The following is a 21,758-nucleotide window of genomic DNA, read 5'->3' on the forward strand; positions in this document are numbered from 1 at the left end:
CAGAAGCAGAGGCGAGATGGGACTTTGGTTCTTAAATGTGAAAATATCTTTCAGTTATCAGTCTTTTTAGTCAGAAATGTCCACCATGTTAGTCTGTCCTCTTTTACCTGGCAGAGGGAAGCAGGCTTTGGATGGTGGTGATGAAGATGAGCACGATGAAGGCGCACACCAGGTTGGACTTGAACACCTCGTCCCTCATCTGGGAGTACTGCGCCGTGAAAAGGAGAAGAAAAAGAGGGAGGAAGAGGAGGTGAGAGAAAGATGGAGAAACGCGTTTTCAGACAAACACAGAAGAAGAATGCACCTCAAACACACCGACTCGCTGCCACAGATGCATTCAATGGTTCAACCACAAGCGTTAGAGAGAAACAGGAGCCGGTGGGTTAGCTGTGGGGTCCTGGGGAAGGTGCAAAGCTGACAAGCACAATGCTAGCCGTTAGCCGTTAGCTGAGTCAGAGACACAAACAGAGAGCGCTGCGCCAAATTAAGCTAGCTGTGAAGCTAAACGGGGGCGTAGAAAGAGAGTTTCTGAAAGCTTAACTGAGGGGAATTCTCTGGATTTGAGAAATATTAGATCATGAACTTTATTTATTTTCACAAGGTTTTATAGTGTTAGCAACTAGTGCTGCGAAGATTAAGCGATTAGTTGTCAACTATGAAATGAATGCCAACTATTTCGATAATCGATTCATCGATTTGAGTCGTTCTTTATGAAATCATAGGTAGAACTTCTCTGATTCCAGCTTGTTAAATGTGAATATTGTTCTAGTGTCTTCTCTCCTCTGTGACAGTAAACTGAATATCTTTGAGTTGTGGACAAAACGAGACATTTGAGGACGTCATCTTGGGCTTTTTGGGAAACACTGATCCACATTTTTCACCATTTTATAGAAAACAACTAATTTATAATCCATAAAAAAATCAACAGATAAATCGACAATGATAATAATTGTTAGTTGAAGCCCTTTTAGCAACTCAACCAAAGTAAAATATCTGGAAAGCAACGACAGCAAATAGCCTAAGGGCATTTATGGTAGTAGCTACTAGTATCTAAATCCAGTTTTGAGGTTTTGATATTGACTTGATACTTAATTAAAATAGAGATGTTGTTCACCTCAGGGGTAAAAAGCCTTGTATCTCCAACACTTTGATCAGTCCATTGCATTTTGATAGTTTGGCACATAATGCTTGTTTTGTAATGCAAGAACTTTACTTTGGATGTACAGTAGTTGAATATTTCCAGTCCAGGATAACTTTGTGTATTATATTTACTTTGTTAGGGACAGTGCTCATCAATTAAGAGAAACTGTGAATGATAAACGTACATTTTCTCTGGCCACGTGGGAAAAAATTGTTGTGAAATTTTATGTTCATTTGCTTTCTAACTAAGAGTTAGATGAGAGGATGTACATGTACAACAGGAGCATACATGTTTTATTCTTAAAATTCCAGTTAATGTTTTTTACGTGCATAGTAAATTTTAGGCCTACTAAGTTAAACTGGTTATATTGAGATAGGAGAATGTGGGCATGTGCGCTGATGTAAGACTCTAGACTGATGAGTCACCAGTCTGGACTGACAGCCTGACTCGTCTTAATCTTTCACTTTCCACCCCCATGACCCCCGCTGCCCCCGTCCTCGCTCTGTCTCTTTCTCTAAGAGTGCTGGGAAATTAGCAAGAGGATGCTTCACGTTTGGTCACAACTTCGGCAAAAAAAAGAAAAAAAAAGAGGGAGGCCAACAGCAAATCACTGCACACTTACTGAAGAGGTTAAGAGGTCAACCAAAAAAATAAAATGGTCTCAGAAAAGTTTTCGAAGATGGCGATGGAGATCTCAGGGAAAAAGGGAAGAGCCGATACGACAGTCAACTTAAAGGAACCAAGAAAATATAGGGAGAAAGGGGACAAAAAGCTACAGAAGTGCATTGCATTCACAAAATAAAAATATTCAGACACATTTTCATGTAATTTTGACTTCTACATGTCACGATTATGACTTAACATCTCATAATTATAACAGAATTACCCGTGGTTTTCCAATCTGGGTGATCTAAATCTATTTAAAAAAGGTATATTGCAAGCTCACGGTCTCATAGTTATGATATGTTAAGTCATAATTATGGGATATGTAAGCTGTAAATTTGAGAAAACAGAAATTATTTTTTGTTTAGTGAATGCAATGTGCTCCTGTTAAAAGAAAAAGTCAGCCTTTTCTACAGGATTTTAAAAAGGTAACAGGTCCATGGACTTTTGGTCATGAGTAAACTAAAGGGGGTTCTGCAATCAGCAGACTGACTTCTCTATGCTTGTCGAAGCATCAAAATCCAAAACATTTTTTTTTCATTTCATGAGTCATGCTCAAATTGGTTTAACCTAAAAAGAATTACGTTATTGTGAGTTAGTATCTACTGTTAGAGAGTGTTTATTCATGCCATGTACAGTATGGAGTCTGAAGTGTGCCAACTGGATACTTATACTTCTACAACCTTTTTATTATAGCTGTAAATCAATCAGGGTTTCTCTGAGTGCATTGCAAGGCCTAAGCCACTGGGAATCATTTTTTTATTTTATTTTTTTTTGTTTTTTATCTTTATTTTTTTAAAGATTATTTTTTGGGCATTTTAGGCCTTTAGTTGACAGGACAGCCGAAGACATAAAAGGGGAGAGAGAAAGAGGGGGGAATGACATGCAGCAAAGGGCCGCAGGTCGGAGTCGAACCCCGCAGCCCACCACGTCGAGGGGTAAACCTCTATATATGGGTGCCCGCTCTACCAACTGAGCTATCTGGGAGCCTCTGGGATTAAGTTTTGTATGTATTTTAAGACCATAGAAATACAATTGATAGAAAGGCCATTTCCATTCAAATCAAAGTAGCAGAATGGTCAGAGAAGCAGCCATTTTTATGTGTACCATTGCCATGGTAACCTATAAACTTCTGTGATAAGGCGACTTCCGGCAAGTCGCAGAGCTGAGGTTTTACAGTAACGGACAAACGAGCAGCGGAGTAGTAACGTTACGAGGCAAAGAGCCAGTCGCTAAATGAGTCAACTTTACACGAGTGACCGCTTTATTCGGCTCGTATTCTGTTAACGATGTTGCGAGGGGGTAACGTTTAGGCGCAGTTAGCAAGCTAACGTTAGCCAACTAACACCGGCCGGCTGGCTTGTTGTTTCTGCCATGCTTTCATGCTGCATCGGTTACAGAGAATGAGTTGAACAGCGGGCTGGGTCTAATGTTAGCGGTCTGCTGATCCACTGCTGCTGGGTCTAACGTTAGCGGTCTGCTGACGCACTGCCGCTGGGTCTAACGTTAACGGTCCGCTGATCCACTGCCGCTGGGTCTATCGTTAGCGGTCCGCTGAAATACTGCCACTGGGTCTAACGTTAACGGTCCGCTGATCCACTGCCGCTGGGTCTATCGTTAGCGGTCCGCTGACCTACTGCCGCTGGGTCTAACTGTCCCTCCTCACTCCCTGCATCTCCGAGAACATCTCCTAAGCTGCGTCGAGCAGCTCTCCTCCCAGCGAGCTGCAACACAGTTTACGGCCCCATTGGCGCGTATTGTCACTATGACAACTAACAACAATCGCAGTTTTGTTGTGTACCAATCAAATGACCACGGGAAACAGTTCAATCGCCTTTCTATCCATTTTATTTCTATGTTTAAGACTTTTTTTTAAAACTACAGTTACAGTGGGGCAGCTTAGTTTGAAACTTAGACAGTCATATTTTTTTTCAAATCTCCAGTTAGCTTTCAGCACTGACTTAATGTGTGGCCCTATGGAATCTGTCTCATAGCTTATTTAAATTCTCAATTTCGCGATTTGGTCAATGATTCTGTTTTATAGAAACTATTGGGCTCTACATTAATGTTGCCATCTGTCTGTGACGGGCCCCAGCCGGGCCATCGTCAAAAATGGTAAAAAATGGTGGAAATGGTCCTTGTTGATAAAAAAATCTCAAGGACCATTTCCAGAGGTTTCAGCTGCATCACAGGGTTTTCCTCCGGAGAGATGGAGTTGAATGGATGGCGACTCCATGAGATTTATGGATGAAGACTGTGAGATGCAGTTGTAAGCTCTGAAAACGTGGGTCTTGAAAAACATAGACCTACTATTAAACTTAACCGATCTTAGTTTGAATGATGCATTCATAAAAAAAAATATTGTATTTGCATTTTAATTATTTGTTTTGTCTTTAAATGTTGAATTGATAATGTCATTTTGACACAGAAATGCAAAATCAATTATTTTTTATCATTTAAACTTGACTTTTCACAAAAGATTCCAAAAGATACCAAAATGGAAACGCTTAGTATTAATATTAATAAATATTACAGCACGAAATGAGCTGTGTGATGGAATATAATAGGCAGACAATAAATGGAATCACAAAATTTAAAAGCCTATAAAAATAACTAAAAATTACATTTTAAAATGTTATTATAATTTATCATTTAAAGGAAGTACTTCAAACATAATTTCCTGAACTTTTTTTATATATATATAACTTTGAATTTAGTGCATCATCAAAATGCAAATTGAAGTTAATAGTTCTTCAAAATTCATCCATTTATTAACCGGCTATAATTTAAACTTTGAGTCCATAATTATTAATGGTGGCACATTTTAGACTCCATACCCTGGAAGACCAAATGGAGGAAAGTACTGACCCTGGACTATTAAATGTACGTACTGTATACTGTGTACAGTTCATTATTTACCCATACGTTTCACGATGTCCTTTAGTTACACCATGAAGGTTTGTCATTGTCCTCTGCGATACCACAATAGTATCTCAAGAGCCTTTAGCTTACTCATGATTGGATACAAATTGTTGCTTCTTGTTTTGCTTCTAAAAAACGTAATCTAAGAATAGATATGAGGAGGGAGAGAGAAAGAAAATCAAAAACAGTCATCTATCTAAAACCCCAGCTACCTTCTGTTCCAGGCTGGAGTCTTTAAACATCAGTGAGAAAGGCTTGATATGCTCTCTTCTCAACTTATCGCCACTCCTTAAGTCGATGGCGCTCTCTATTCGCTTGTTAATTTCCTCAGGACCAGACTGGACATGCAAAGCTTGTGCGAGATGGTTTGGAAGCAGATTTATCGAATTTCTCGTTAGGGCAGCCAGAGTCTAGGGGGAAAGCACATGCACATAGAATGAACCTGCTTGTCCCCCTTTTTGTTTCATACAAGTTACAAATGAAAAAGAACAGACAGACAGTTACGTTCAGTACATACACAAAAGAAAATTTAAGAAAAAGGAAGATAAGGGAAGACCAAAATGCAACATTCGCTGTCAGACTGACAAGAGCAAGTCATGCATCGCTCATTCACTCGCATGTTCACTTTGCACTGACGTTAGTGGTGACGAAGCTTGTAATTATGGCTGTGATTGAAAAGGGGAAGGACAGGAAATGAAAACAAACTAAACGGATGAAAATAATAAAATATTAAGCATGAAATAGGGGACAACAAAACACAGCTGAGAGAAGAGTTTAGTTGCAAAATATCATGACAAATATACCAAAATGCACACAAAAAAAAAAATTATTTCATTGTATTAATCTTTAGCACGTGGAAGGATGAGAAAACAATCTGAATTTTAAAAGACTCGATCCTCCAAAAAACAAACTCTTGAAATGCATCATGTCCCTAACGAGGACAACCCTGCAAGAAATGAATATGCAACACTGTAAAAAGGTTACAGAGGTCTCTTAAAGGGGTTTAATTTACCACTTCATCACTTCCCATTTCGCTTGGCCTTCCTTCTCTCTCTGTGACACAAATATACTTAAGATTGGAACCCATCCACAGCAGGACTTTTGCTGATTAGCTTGCATTTACACTGCCTGTGTCAGCCGTCTGACGGAGCGGCGAAAACGCAGGTCGGCCCATTGATTTTGAATAAAGGTAATGCGCTTAGCCTGCAACGGTGGGTGCAGCGTGATGTCGGGTTACGTTTCTCCAAAAGGAGAATCTTTCCCAACCTTTCACCGCAAGGGAGTCAACTTTTGGAGAAACGCAACCCTGTGTCATGCTGCGGTGGACAATCATGTAATCGTGGATCAGAACTGGCAGTACGTTTTGTGGCGGTGTGAGAGTCCCGTACAGGAAACAGGAAACATCACTGCCTCTATCGCTGCCACAGGAAATTTTTAAAACACTGAAACACAAGTACTGAACGCCTCAGGAGTTTGTGGAACAGTTGACTTGTTCCCTGTAACAACAACGCACAGTCACTTTCTCCGTAGTCTATATATCAACGACGTTCCATTTCCGGGATTGTTCAGGCGTCGCCAGAAATTCCGCCGGATGTCCCTAATTTTCGTCCGGATGTCCGTCACCTTCCGCTTTCTTTTTATTTGAATTCTAACCTCCGGTGGATTTGTGAGGACTATGGTTAACTGCTCCTCAGATCTCTGCAGGGTAAATCCAGACAGCTAGCTAGACTATCTGTCCAATCTGAGTTTTCTGTTGCACGACTAAAACCACTTTTGAACGTACACGTTCCACCAAAACAAGTTCCTTCCTAAGGCTATTTTGCAGAGGCACCGTCATTGTGTCTGGTGCTTAGCGCCTCCCAAGATGATCATGATTGATTTAAAGAAATGCTAATAAACCAGATCACGATTTTCTCCCATCCCAGAATGCTGTATGGACTCACCAGACCCTCCTCCACAGCGCTGTGAAGGAAGGTCTGGCAATGCGAGACTACACTTAAGCCAAAATTATACTGTTCACGTGCGTGAGGGCGCAAAAGTCCGCCGGAGTATGCACGACCTGAATGTCGTCTTCAGAGGGTAAACACGCAGGCTCTATGTGGACATCGGTGCAACGCCATTTTTTTGTGACCACGCAGAAATTTCCGCGAAGCCACTGCGCTACAAGTGCAGCATAGTAGGACTGTATATATTTCTCTCCCTACCTCTGTCACGCTCAAACAGCCCGAAAACAAAGGAGTGGAGTGCTGTGTGGACTGGCCAGACATTCCTCAGCAGCGCTGTGGAGGAAGGTCTGACATTGCGAGACTTCTTTCTCCGTGAAATAAAGCTGCCTTCAAGTGCAGTCGAGATCTATTAAAGATCTGACGGAAAACAATAACTGTGAAATATAAAGTCTACTTGTGCTTCATTGGGCGGTTAAAGAACACAACAGAACGTCACACAAATTGGCCGTTTAAGTGACACTCCCACACCACACCGTCCAATCGCCGGAATGCTTTTTCTGGTCTGAACATGCCTTTAGTACCTCATACAACCTCACTTCTAAACATCCAAACTACCCCTTAAAAAACACTGCTGTGGTCCATTGTATTCTAAAGTGAGTCAAGGTGAGCCCCTGTCCGTCCTGGCGGAGACGTCACGATTTTTCAAGAGCAGCCCTCGAGGTAAATGTGATAGAGACCATATGAGTGAGGATCAGAGTCATTTTCTCAGAGCCATTGACATTATCTCTCCACCATTAGCTGTTAGTTAAAGTAATTATATAGAGGAACGTGTGATGAGAGCGCATATTTGTGTGAAATTCAATATGTCTCTCACCTCATCTTGCTTAATCCAACACTTCAACAGATGATATCCATCATACTGAGATCATTAAAAGTTAATTTTCAGACAGAACTGATGTTCTCAGACAAATCTTCATTACTGGATTCATTTCTTTTTACCTGTCAGGGCCTTTCTGGCGATCTCAGGCCGATATTACGGGGAGATTTAAATCTAATCAGAACTACCTGGAGATTATAAATGACTGCAATTTGTAGGTGTTTCCGTCAGTGCCTCACAAATCACAAGAACCTGCGGCATTTATCAGCGAAAAGATTCACATTCACATTTGTATCGGTACGGTACCGATACCATTTTATTTTCATGACAGTTTTTAATTGCTCCTTAATGTTTTATGTTAAGCACTTTGAATTGCCTTGTTGCTAATATGTGTTAAAGAAATAAAGTTGCATTTCCTTCCTTATCCTGTCAGTCCGTTGTGCCTGCTTGTCTCAGAGGAATTGTAACATTAGCAGCACCACCGCGACCGGTTTCGCCTCGCCATTAATATATCGCAGCGAACGGTGCCTGCGTGAAGTTTTGAAAACTGTAACTAAACTTGCGGCGTTGTGACTTAAACAAAACTGCAGAGAGTTTGCGTGTGTGTGTGTGTGTGTGTGTGTGTGTGTGTGTGTGTGTGTGTGTGTCCGTGTCCGATGCCCCGCTCTCTGTCAAGATGCAGAGAGGACAGATAAGCTTGCGCTTACTCGCTCTCAGGTACCGACATTTGGCACCGTTTGATTTAACGTGAATCGGTCCTCAACCCTACACACTACGAGAGAGACATGTAAGCCAAAGACAAGTCGGACCACTCACTTCTACAAAGTATAACATGATAACCAACCAGATAAGCAATGGCAAAACACAGAGCAAATGCAATGATTTAACGTAACATAAACTACGTTATATAAACTTAAGTTAATCAAAATGCATTTTTCCTATCTGGAGAAATAGGAACAACCCTACTGGGTGAGCATAACTTTGAGATATATGTATAATATGAGGAAAATGAACACACTTTGACATCTAAGAGTAAATGGGATGTAAACTAATTAACATATAGAATCTGGAAAAGTCCTGCCTATAGCTACTTAATATTTCTGACTTTTTATAATTGTCTGCCAGAATGGAGTATTCACTGAATGCAAACTGGCCATTTTTGGTCTCCATACACAGTGCGGATAAGGGAGAGAGAGATGAACTACAGATGAACTTGACCAAACCAAACCTCTGTTGCATATGAATGAAGATGTGTGGCCTGTGTGTCAAATCATTAACATATCAGCCACAGAAAACACACAAGCGTCATTATAATGAAGACAATTGGACGCCGTTTTGTGGAATCAGATGAGCTCCATTATGTATGAGTGCCTCAGTTCATGATGATGACATGTCGACCCCATTATCAGTCTACTTTAGGGACGATCACAGCTCACTTATGTGGAAAATACCGTGTCGTTACTGTAGCTGTTGAATGAGAGATCTGCACACTGAACTGAGCCTGAAGGGCAAAGACAAAAGTCCTCAAACAGTTTTGATGTATGATGCAGTTGCTTGCGGGTTTATTGATCTGTTTGCATTCTGCTTGGTTTAACTGATGTTTGTTGAGAGCTACAATCATTAAAAAGGTTGATTTCCCAATCCTGATGAGTGAGTGAGACTCATAGCCACATTCAATCACCATCCAACGTCAACCACATAAGGCACAACGATAGTGTATAAATGACACAAGAAAAGAGCCTGCAGCTCTTTATCGGAAAGGTGGATCTAATACTTCCTAGGCCACTTTATAACGTTGACGAGATTCCAGCCCTCAACCCTCTCAAGACACAAGGGCTCAAAAGGGGGACTGTTGCCAACGTTATGAGCAGTGCTGCCATGATTGTTTTTGTCGTGCACATCCCTGAGGAAGCACACAGCCTAAAGGGCACATGCTTTCATCTCTGACATTTCTATGTAGCAGGGATTGGCTGTATGGGGCAGCAGTATGTGGTAACATGTATGTATGATATATATACATAACAGAACAACCTCTTAAAGGCCTGGACTGGCCATTGAGAGCTTTGGGGACCACCGGTCATTTTGGCCGGCATTACTGTGTTTTACGAGGTGGAAGCCCTAAAGATATTATTATGATATGAAACTAGACGACCGAAGGAATTCAGTGGTACCAACTGTTTCATGCTAGCGTGACGGGAAGAGGGCTAAATAACGCTCCAAAGATAGACTTAATTAGCTTAGCGATGGAAAAACTGGCATTGCCTTTTTAAAAGGGGTCCCTTGACGTCTCCCCTCAAGATATCTGAATGAAAATGGGTTCTATGGGTACCCACAGGTCTCCCCTTTGCAAAACAGCCCACTACATGCTAATCCAATGCTGTCTGGGCAAAAGCCATGCAGTTATTGTCATACAGTACACACGTGTTATTTTTCGCCAATTCTAAAGTGGTCTATTTGAATATTTCTGCACTATATGCAGTCTTGGAGTTGCATATAGTGGGTCTACCTGGAAAGCTGATACTCGTGTGGATTCAATGAGCCCAATTGTATTCCCGTGTAATTATTTTAGTTGCCGTAGTAGCCATTTCATTGTAGTGAATCCATTTCCTTGAAACCTGACCTTACTGTATAAAATGAGCTCGTGAGGATAATCACAGCATCATGAAACTTTACAACCACAAACTAAAGACCTAGGGCATTCAGGGGATATAACATTTAGACCAAAAGGTGGTTTCCTGGACAGAATTCCTGGCCATCCAATCGCCAAAAAATTCTTCTATGCTGTTGTTCAAGGTCTTGGTCTTGTCTTACTGTGGTATTTTGGAGGAATTACTGACCATTTATATAAATTCTTGAGCGATGATGAATGGTTAACTTTTGCACCAAACCTGTGTAACAAATGGTATCAGTCCAAACATTGCTGCAAAAACATATGAGACATAATTGAGCATTGAAATGGGCATTATAAGAGAAAAGAGAGAGCATACGTGGGCTGTTGTAAATGTGTGGGTATTGGCCTTGACTGCTGTTAGTATTCCTGGCCTGAAGTATTAGTCCAGTCTGGCCCTGACAAAACATATTTGTCTCATCGAAATGCCAACATATGATACCAGGAAAAGGGCAAGTGGAGGTGGAGGAGCGGGGGAGGTGCCGTAATATCCGAGGATATTCATGTGCTGGATGTCTCACGTGTGGTAGTGTGACAGATTATCTTATACTTTAGAGCCAGGAAGTATAATTCACTGCAACATGACTTGTTTGGAAGCGGTGCAAGCCTTTATGTAAACCACAAACACGCATCGGGGCTAATGAAGGATCTGGACCAACACTAGTACAAAGTCAAATGTCTTGACAACTATTGGACACATTCAGAGTCTTGAACCTTGGTATATTGTTAATTGGTGTTGAATCCTTTGTTATGGCACATCTTTAATGTAAAGAGCGTGGAGCTGCCATGTGTCGCAGAGGCTAAACCACCTTTTATCATTTTGAACATTTAATGGATTCTCGTCAGCAGACATGAAAGCAACCGTTTCAGAAACCAGCACCAACACAGACCGAAACCAAAACAGAAAAGTGGAAACTAAGACATTTCTTTTTGGCCTAGATTTCACAGCGATGAGACACGGTGTAACTGGGTCTTCTGAGGAAACGCACGACCTCCTTTGAGGTGAAAGCACTGTGACAGTGCTGTGCATCATGGGAGCCAGCAGGCACACAGCGAAGCATGAAAGAGGAAGGAGACAGAGCCACTCAGCTGGTACAAAGAGCCTACACAAAGATGGGAGTCTGATTTCAAGGCTCGTCTTCCTGGACTCACAGGTCCTTCAAAACCCAGCGCCGCTTGCATCTTCTGGGATAATGGCAATCAGTCCTAGATGCCGGTCCTTCCCATAAACGCAGTGACCGACAGGATATAATCATTTATTCAATGGTTATCACTATACCAGTGTACTTCACAATAAAGACCAGGATGAGGGGAAAATAATGGGTTGGCCACAGATAGCAAATACAGTTTTTATGGCAGTAATCAGCAAAGAGCTTGTACGTGGTTCCTGGTGTTTCATGCAGCCACTGGTAAAGAAGATTAATCAGGCGTCATTACTGTGCTTGAGCTTCACAATGCTCTGGGAAATGTACTTTAGCTTGTGTTGACGCTATCGCACTACTTGATCAACAAAAGAGCTAAGCTACTGAAAAGCTATTTGATTCAGAAAACAGCGATGCTATTGAAAAGCAGTTAAACTAGTAACGCTACTGCCCAACACTGCTTGCAATACAAGTTTGATTTAGCACCATGACGGCGTCGTCACAGGTTGCTAAGGTAGGTTACTTTTTAATTAGTCAGAAAGTGTCATTATGACAAATGCCAGTTTAACCGGTTGGCATGAAATCAAACCGGTTTAGCCTCATTCCCAGAATCAGACCGGTGAAACCGGAAATCGACCCAACTCTAGTGGCAGATGCAGTAGTGATGGTCAATCTCTTTCAAATGAGCTTTGGTATGTGTTAGCTTTGATTGGCTTGCCATTTCTAAACTCAATCACTATATATACCATTGTAATGCTGCGATACAATTGATTCATATCTTATCTGTCCCTGTCTCTGTTATAGTAGTCTCGCATTTCCAGACCTTCCTCCACAGCGCTACGGAGGAAGGTCTGGCTAGTCCACACAGCATTCTGGGATGGGAGAAAACGTGCTCTGGTTTATTGGCATTTCTTCCAACAAATCACAATCGTTTTAGCGGGTGCTAAGCGCCGGACAGAGCCTCGGTGTCTCTGCAAAATAGCCTCGGGAAGGAACTTGTTTTGGTGGAACATGTGTACGTTCAAAGATTGTCGTGCAACAGAAAACCCAGATTGGACAGATAGTCTAGCTAGCTGTCTGGATTTACCCTGCAGAGATCTGAGGAGCAGTTAACCATAGACCTCATAAATCCGCCGGAGTTTAGAATGCCAACACAAAGAAAGAGGAAGGTGACGGACACCTGGCCAAATGAGGGGCATCCGGCGGGATTTCCGGCGTCACATGAACAATCCCGGAAATGAAACGTAGTCGAATAGACTACCGTTATAGTGGCCTGGCCAATGTATCCGTAAGCTCCTACTTACCACTGTATCGCAGATGTCATTCACGGTTACAGACCACACAGTGCTTTTCGGATCAGTTTTCACACACTGTTTTTGCATAATACGAATGCAATTTAAATACACGCCCTCTTTCTTTTTCTACATTTCACTTGCTCCTCTTTCTCTATTATTTCCTCTCTGTCTGACACACACACGCACACACACACAGCCTAATATTCTACCTTGTTGTCAACCCAGTGATGCTGAAAAGTGAATCAGACTAACAGGAAGGGGCGACAGGGACCCGGAGGACAGGAAACCACCGGAGAGGGAGAAGTTCCGCTCCGAGCGGCAGAGCCAAGCGACAACATAAAAGACACTTCAAAACTCCTCCGAGAAGCCTTTGATATGCAAAGAGACAATCTTTGAAAAGGACTGTCCTGATAGGCTTTCATTGTGCCAGAAACAAAGAAGTGGCACTTTCAGAAAAAAAAACAAAAAACATGCCTATGATTCCAAACGCATGGTTACATCAAATGCTATAAGCTGCTGACAGGCCTGCAACGGAGGGGAGCTGAACATCTCCATGTACATATATACACACACAAGAGGTAACGGCAAGTTCACTGTTAGCTCATGGCTGCAGGAGATGAAACAAAAGGCTGTCACAAGCGGAGAGAAAAGACTAATTTCACGGTGTATACCACCAGAGCTGGAGAGCTGGGAAATATTGCTTTATACCTTACATCATCTGCGGGTTACAGTATTTGTGTTTGTATTGATAGACTAGATTGATAGAAGAGACATTATGCTTTTTGATAAGTCTTGCATTGCCAGAGCTGTCTCCACAGCGCTGTGGATAAAAGTCTGGCAGGGCCACAGATGCATTCTGGGATAGGAAAAAAAAAAGCTCTATGGATTTTTTGCATTTCTTTAAATCAATCACAATCGCCTTGGGCGGTGCTTAGCTCTTGACACAGCAACGGTGGCTCTGCTAAATAGTTTCGGGAAGGAACTTGTTTTGGTGAACATTTGCACCCTGCAAAAGAAAACGCCACATACAATATTAAATGAAGGTAACTGGATACATGGTTAAACCTCAGCTCTTACCAGTGTATCTCTGTGTGTACTTCGTCCACAACAATCCCACCAATCGGTCCCAAAACGTCCCAGTTAGAGAGGAAACATATTCTTTGTAAATCTTTACAATCATTCCACTAAAGAACCAAGCAGGCCTGCCTTGTTGCACAGTCCAAAACTTTCCTGTTTTTCTGCTTATCTCTCTGGTGCACAATGCACTCTTATGCCATAAAAAGGCTTAAACTATAGTTAAAGGCTTAAGCTTAACCTTCTATGTGTCAGAGACATTTCCTTGAACCACTTCCTCAATGACTGCACACAGCTAATATTCTACACTCCTGTGCATCATATCTAATTAAACATCCTCAGTATCTCCGCCCAGGGCTTTGAAACGACCTGCCAATGTATCTATGTAACATTAAATATGAAGCTAATTGATCTGGCTCCCTCCAGCGAGAGTTTAGAAATGTTCCTGAGGAGACGTGGCAGAGTTAACCCGCCTGGAGGAGAAGCAGCAGGTTGTAGAAAATCTCCTGTTGGTTCTGGAAAAGGAACATTGAGTCCCAAGCAGGCGGCGTGTTTTTTTTGTTTGGGGGCGCTGGGGTGTCTGCCAGCAGGACAGGACGCAAACAGCAAGTCGCCTCAAAACAAATCTGGGGATGCAAATGTGGCCTGAATATTCAGCTTCAACCCCCCTTTCCCCCCTGGAGCTATTATGTTTGATGCCATATCTGAGAGTGCAGCAGATACATCGCATGTCTGTGAATGTCTGGTGGCTGCGAGGGCTCGGGACCAACATTTGACTGGAATGAATCCCAGGAAAGTGAATAAATAAAGGTGACCCCGAGCCTGAAGTTTGCCAGCGTTGCTTCTTGACTGGTACCACTTGGTGAACTTGGTTCACATCCATTTATTCTGTTATTTGTCTATATACTGGAAGTAAGTATATGTATTCATGAAGAACCAGATCTAGATCACAATAAAAGACAAAGGCAAGCCAGTAGATCAGGTCTTATCTAGTCTTGGTCAACAGAAGTATATTTCCAGCTAAAGCTTGGCGTCAGGGGATTTCTGTGGACGGAGATACACCTGTAAGAGCTAATGAGGTTTAACCATGTCTCCAGCTAATTTAAATATATAATGTTACTGTATTGTGTAAACAGTTAACTTTATTTAATATTGTATGTGGCGTTTTCTTTTGCTGGGTGCAAATGTTCCACCAAATTAAGTTCCTTCCCAAGACTATTTTGCAGAAGAAATGCTCTGGGTTGTTTGCATTTCTTTAAACCGATCACCATTGTTTTGGGCCACGCTAAGCTCTGGACGCAGCTGGGCTTAGCTGGTTAGCTCTTTCATGAAAAAGAAAAAACTGTGATTTACAAGGCACATATGTGTTACTTCACAACATCTAAAGTAGCTGACAGAACATTTGTTCCTACATGATTGTCTGTTGAAAAGATCATATATCTTCAAGACAAGATGGCTGCTTGTTGACCATGGGTTTGAGATGGATGTAAAGACCAAATCCAACACAAAAACACTCCTTGAATGTTTGGCTTCTCCAACATGAACCATCACAACATTTACCTTCATGTGCAACGAGCTAATTAGATATGGTTTTGGGGTGTTTGAGTCTCCGCTCTAGATTACTTGTCAGTCACATGTCGACCTTAAAGTGCTCATATTATGCTTTTTGGCTTTTTCCCTTTCCTTTATTGTGTTATGTATATTTTTATGCACATTATAGGTTTACAAAGTGAAAAAGCTCAAAGTCCACCTCAAAGGGACTTACCATCTCCAACAGAAAACACTGTTCACAAACTGCTCCAAACAGCTCTATTGTAGTCCAGCCTTTACTTCAGAGACAAACGTGGTCACTTTGTAACACATGTTATAATGCTCGCCTAGCTGCTAGCATGGCACGCCCTCATACTCTGCTTCTGACTGGCTAGTAGTCCTTACCTAGGTACTGTCAGGGCACGCCCTCATACTCTGCTTCTGACTGGCTAGTAGTCCTTACCTAGGTACTATCAGGGCACGCCCTCATACTCTGCTTCTGACTGGCTAGTAGTCCTTACCTAGCTACTGTCAGGGCACGCCCTCATACTCTGCTTCTGACTGGCTAGTAGTCCTTACCTAGGTACTATCAGGGCACGCCCTCATACTCTGCTTCTGACTGGCTAGTAGTCCTTACCTAGGGTACTGTCAGGGCACGCCCTCATACTCTGCTTCTGACTGGCTAGTAGTCCTTACCTAGGTACTGTCAGGGCACTCCCTCATACTCTGCTTCTGACTGGCTAGTAGTCCTTACCTAGGTACTGTCAGGGCACGCCCTCATACTCTGCTTCTGACTGGCTAGTAGTCCTTACCTAGGTACTGTCAGGGGACGCCCTCATACTCTGCTTCTGACTGGCTAGTAGTCCTTACCTAGGTACTGTCAGGGCACGCCCTCATACTCTGCTTCTGACTGGCTAGTAGTCCTTACCTAGGTACTGTCAGGGCACGTCCTCATACTCTGCTTCTGACTGGCTAGTAGTCCTTACCTAGGTACTGTCAGGGCACCCTCATACTCTGCTTCTGACTGGCTAGTAGTCCTTACCTAGCTACTGTCAGGGCACGCCCTCATACTCTGCTTCTGACTGGCTAGTAGTCCTTACCTAGGTACTGTCAGGGCACGCCCTCATACTCTGCTTCTGACTGGCTAGTAGTCCTTACCTAGGTACTGTCAGGGCACTCCCTCATACTCTGCTTCTGACTGGCTAGTAGTCCTTACCTAGGTACTGTCAGGGCACGCCCTCATACTCTGCTTCTGACTGGCTAGTAGTCCTTACCTAGGTACTGTCAGGGCACGTCCTCATACTCTGCTTCTGACTGGCTAGTAGTCCTTACCTAGGTACTGTCAGGGCACGCCCTCATACTCTGCTTCTGACTGGCTAGTAGTCCTTACCTAGCTACTGCACATGTGCAACTCCCAACAAAGATGTAACAGAAGTGAGAGGTCTCACTCTGTAGCTAAAACAGAGACCTGAACACAGGGTGAAAAGAGGAGCTGCAGCAATGTGCAGTACAACAAATATATGGTGTTTTTTGAAAATGAAACCACATAAACCTATTCTGGTACAACCTCTAAATACAATTATGAACCTGAAAATGAGCATAATATGAGCACTTTAAGAAATAACCAATTATTTCAAAGAACTGATTCAGAATAAAAACTCAAACCTGCACTGCTTTCTCCAAAATCAACCATTGCAGACAAAAACACCCAAAATGTCAACACGATGCCTCCGTGGGCTGACTTGTTGTCACAGGCGGACGGGAATGCAGACAAATGAAGAAGGGATAAAAAGGAGGTTTGAATTAAATGGGCCACACAATCAGAAGCTCGTCATCCTCACAAACAGGCAGGTTGACACGCAGCGATGCAGACAGCCGTCCACTCATTCCCAGGAAAACAAACAAAAAGACGAAACAGGCAACGAACAGGCAACTGAGAAGACCCAATGTACTGCAGAAAAACGTCCATCTTAAGAAACCACTTCATATTGCAGCGAGGCTTAAAGTCTGCACAAAATCTGTCTGAAAACAAAAGGTTTGACAAACAGCTAACTAGGGCTGCACAATATATCGCTTTTTTTTATCGCGTCGCAATATCAACTGGCGCAATAAACACATCGTGAAAGACACGTGTGAGTTGATAGAAAATATCAGTAGAAAACTGCACTTTGAAATGTAACTGTCATTCTTTTTTCTTAGTGGCATCTTTTCTGTTCAATGTTCAATTTTTTCAATAAAAGAATGTTGGGAATTATTTCCTTTCTTTTGTTTTAAATTCAACAAGCAACTTGGTGTATTTTAGCAGATTATTGAAAGCAGCAAAAATGTATCGCAAATAATACTGTAATCGCGATATTCAACATTGTTATCGCATACAGCTAACATATCCTGGTGAAAGTATAATTACGGCGCGCCTGGGTAGTTCACCTGGTAGAGCGTGTGCCCATATACAGAGGCTCAGTCCTCGACGCAGCGGCTACAGGTTCAATTCCCACCTATGGCCCTTTGCAGGCATGTTCTCTCCCCTTTCATATCTAAGCTGTCACAAATAAAGGCCTAAAATTAACTTTAGAAAATTATAATATATCATATTTTTCTGTATCAGTGTCTCTGTGTTCCAACCAACAGCAGCAGGTGGCCGACCACCAAGAGCCAGGGTCTGTCTTGAGATTTCTGCCTGTTTAAAGACAGTTTTTCCTCGACACTGTCGCACCAAAATGCTTGCTCTTGTGTTGCGATTAGGGAAATGGCAGACCCAAAAAAAGCAGAGACAACAGGGCAGTGGTGAGCTTGAGGATTTAATAAAATAAAGAAGCGATGCAACAAAAGGAGTCCTGAAGAAAGCAGGCAAAAATGGAACCAAAAACCGTTGAGGAACCAAAAGACTGGCATCCAAAAATAAACTGGCACACTGAAACAAAACGGGGTAGACTTACACACACAATGACCTGACAACAGACAAAGACAACACAGAGACGGAATACACAAGGTGACGAGGGTGAAACAAGGGACAGGTGACACGAGGGCTCAGGGACAGGTGAAACACATCAGGGCGGGGCAGACAATCGCAAGTGAAAACACAAGGCAGGAAGTAAAACAAGACATGACATGGGAGAAAACAGACTACAAAATAAAACAGGAAACTGAAGCATAAAACAGGAAAACTATAACAGAAAATCGCAACCATGACACTTTGTAAATTATAGCGTGTGGTCTAGACCTACTCTATCTGTAAGGTGTCCTGAGATAACTCCTGTTATGATTTGACACTATAAATAACATTTAATTGAATTGAAGTGTGATTTTAACACCATATTTCCTCCTAGAAAATGCAGTTTTTTTACCCCAGCATCAGAAGACAAATAATCCTGAATTCAATCCTCAATTGCAGAACACGTTTGTTAAAATAGACGTTTTTAATCCCACAGTGCGATAAAGTGCAGAGCATGACAACACGACTTGAATCACGAGCAGCGGCGGGACTTACGTTCTGCTTCCCGACGATGTTGTCGAAGGGAAGCTCGGGGCTCCAGGACGCTTCGTTAAACGTGGTGCTGCTGGCGCGGCGGTCCGCCGAGCTGGCCGACTCCTTCATGATGTCCTCGGGCAGGCTGAGCGTGCTCTCCTCCGGCTGCTTGATGAGGTACGTCTCGATGTTGTGGCGGCGCAGGAAGTCGTTGCGGTCCTTCCCGTGACCCTCCTCCACCTCGTAGTCGCCGTTCAGACAGTCCAACGCCGCTTTGGAGATGTGAATCCTCCTGGAACGGTGACAGGGAGAGGCCAGTCAAACCGGTTTGAGGACCTTTTTGTTGTTGTTGTGATTAACAATTTTTACTTTTTAACAACATACAAACAACTCACAACATGAACACATCCCCCCACCCCTTTGTCATCATCACCCACCCAGACAAAAGTCAAGAAAAGATGACACTAAGTGTAAGTAACTAAGTAGTAGCAAAGCCAGACACAAGTGTCTTTGCTAGTTTAAGACCGACGCAGTTGTCAGTTTCCCATCCAGCGTCCACGTCGTTTAAATGTTCAGGTGCATTCTGGGTGTATTGCTATCTTGAGGCAGCGGGAAGTGATCGCGCCATTGACCAACAAAAACCTGGTCTACAGTCAAAAACGCAGCATTTCATTGTTATTTTAACAGCAAATTAGTAAAATGTTCCTAGGCTTATGCACAGCACGCGCACACTATGCTTGTTACACACACAGGGACACACAGCAGCACACACACATGCAGAAGATGACAAATAAAAATATATTACGGTGCAAATCCTCCATCATAACAGCAATGCTCCAAGGTCCAAACGCGCCTGGCTTTTAAAGGGAATGGGAGATGATCTCTGATTGGTTGATTGCATGTTACGCCCAAAACACACCTCTGATTAATGAAGACACTAAGTACAACCCTTTAGAACCATGGGGCCGGCGCACGGACCCTTTTTTCTGCCGTCAAACTAGCCAAAGTGGATTTGGACACGCCCTAAACACACCTGCGCCATGCTTAGATCATTAAAATAGGGCCCCATAAATCATAAACCAAATAAACATGTATAAATGACAACACCATAAACCCATCATACACGTCTCTCTACAGCACAAAGCTTCTTAGAAGCCCTCCAGGAAGCTCAGGTACTTTCCACATTTTCTAGTGTAGACATCCAATCTGGCAAACCGTTCATATGACATTTTTTCAAACTCCGCCACCCTAGCCTAGGGCAGCTAATCAGTGAACTGTGCAGGCGTGAATCAAATCCTGCACAGTGTGAGGTCAGAGACGGTCAGCGAACCTAACAGTGAAGGTATAGCGTATAGCCCGCGAAGCGTAGATACATGCCTGATCAAACACCTGGCCACTCATACCGGATGCGTATTTCTCCACGCCGGTCACAAAGCGATCCTTCTCATCTTGGCTCTCTCTCTCTCTCTCTCTCGCTCCGATTGAAAGTGACAGGATGAGGGGGGAAAACTGTGGTTCTTGTAGCCTATATGTGGCTGTGTGTATATGTGTGTGTGTGTGTGTGTGTGTGTGTGTGTGTGTGTGTGTGTGTCACTCTCTCTGTCGGTCTCCGTGTGCCTGATCGCGTATCTCGCTGTGAGAAGTCATGACAGCCAAAATCACCATGAACCTGGCTGTTTTATTTTGAAATTTGTTTTATTTTTAAAGACAAGTAAAGTATCCGGCTGCACTGTCGTCTTACTGTATGTGATTAACCTGCCTGGCTTGTAACTTTCGCTCGCGTCTCGCGCAAGAAATAGAGGAGACGCCGAAACTATCCCTGCAGCACGCGGGCCGACTCCGCCGCTCCACACCCGGTATGAACGGACAGATTGGATAACATGGGCGGCGGAATAAAAATAGCTGCGCTACGCGGCTATACGCGATGCTTATGCATCCGGTGTGTTTGTTCACTGTAAAGGTTAGGCCTCCTGCACACTGCCTATGCGGCGTTTCTGTTGCGTGTCAGCTGCGTGGTGGCTGTGTGGCGTTTTCTATGTCTTAGCTGCTGCTAGTCTTGTCTGTACACATGCATGTTTCCCATTTATAAAATGGCAGTAGTATACTTCATGTTAAACATACATATACACGTATTCTATTTTGCCTGAAAACGCTTCCAACATGCATTTTCAGTGAAGCAGTGTGCAAGCTCTAACCTGCTAACATGGGAGCCGAAATAAAAACGGACACGCCACACAGCCAGTGTACAGGAGGCCTTACAAAACTTATTGGAAGGGGTCGGATGTGTTGGATGACATGGACTTATGAAACATCAGGCCTTCAGAGATCTTCTTTCGGCTGCGTAACAACTGCGGCTTAATTCATCCATGTTATGCAACAGAGACTGCGAAGGCCACGGGTCAGGGTTACAGCGTGGCTCAACAACAGATGCTGGCAGGATATTTAACATCAGCAGTTAGAGAACTAATCCCAGGCTGTGACTCAATGACAATGACAATGAATCTGTCCCAACAAACATTTATTTCCACATTTCCAGAAGGAAATTTCCATTTCCAGGGACTGTAAACTTCTATTTTGAAGAAATGATCTCACTTAATGGTCCTTGCACACTAAACGTGATAAAGTTTATTGGTTTTTGAAGAGACTTTTGATATATTAAAAGATTATGTCCTCTCAGTTAACGGGAAACCAACCAACTTAAGGACGGTACATAAATAAATGATTTAATTAAGGAAATGATGGAATAGTAACTTGATCGATTGATTGATCAGCAGTTATCGGGTTGTATGGTTGCATATAAAAAAAAAAAAACGTTAGATTGAAAACCCTTCGATAAGGTTATTTTTGTAATCAAAGATGTAAAAGGTATGGACATTTCAAAACGGGTACTCCTTTCTGACAAGAATATTTATTTAAGAGTATTTATTTAGCTTAGTCTTGATTTTTCAAGAACAACTTTTGTGTCTTGTGATTACGTTTTTTGTTTATTCTTTTGTATGTTGTTCGAAATGAAACTTTTTATTCACTCATTCAT

At 42.6% G+C, this 21,758-nt stretch overlaps 1 protein-coding gene across 1 annotated transcript in view; it reads right to left on the minus strand.

The window, feature by feature from the left end:
- adcy8 (adenylate cyclase 8 (brain)) overlaps positions 1-21,758 on the minus strand; it is a 118,212-nt gene that overhangs the window by 33,713 nt on the left and 62,741 nt on the right. Inside the window, exons 7-9 of the mRNA XM_078265089.1 lie at positions 18,746-19,016; positions 4,939-5,136; positions 108-208 (exon numbers count right to left, since the gene is read on the minus strand). Of these exons, the coding sequence (XP_078121215.1) occupies positions 108-208; positions 4,939-5,136; positions 18,746-19,016 (570 nt within the window). The remainder of the gene's footprint in view (positions 1-107; positions 209-4,938; positions 5,137-18,745; positions 19,017-21,758) is intronic.

Source organism: Sander vitreus, chromosome 12 (genome assembly GCF_031162955.1).
Source record: "Sander vitreus isolate 19-12246 chromosome 12, sanVit1, whole genome shotgun sequence".
Classification (NCBI taxonomy): Eukaryota; Metazoa; Chordata; class Actinopteri; order Perciformes; family Percidae; genus Sander; species Sander vitreus.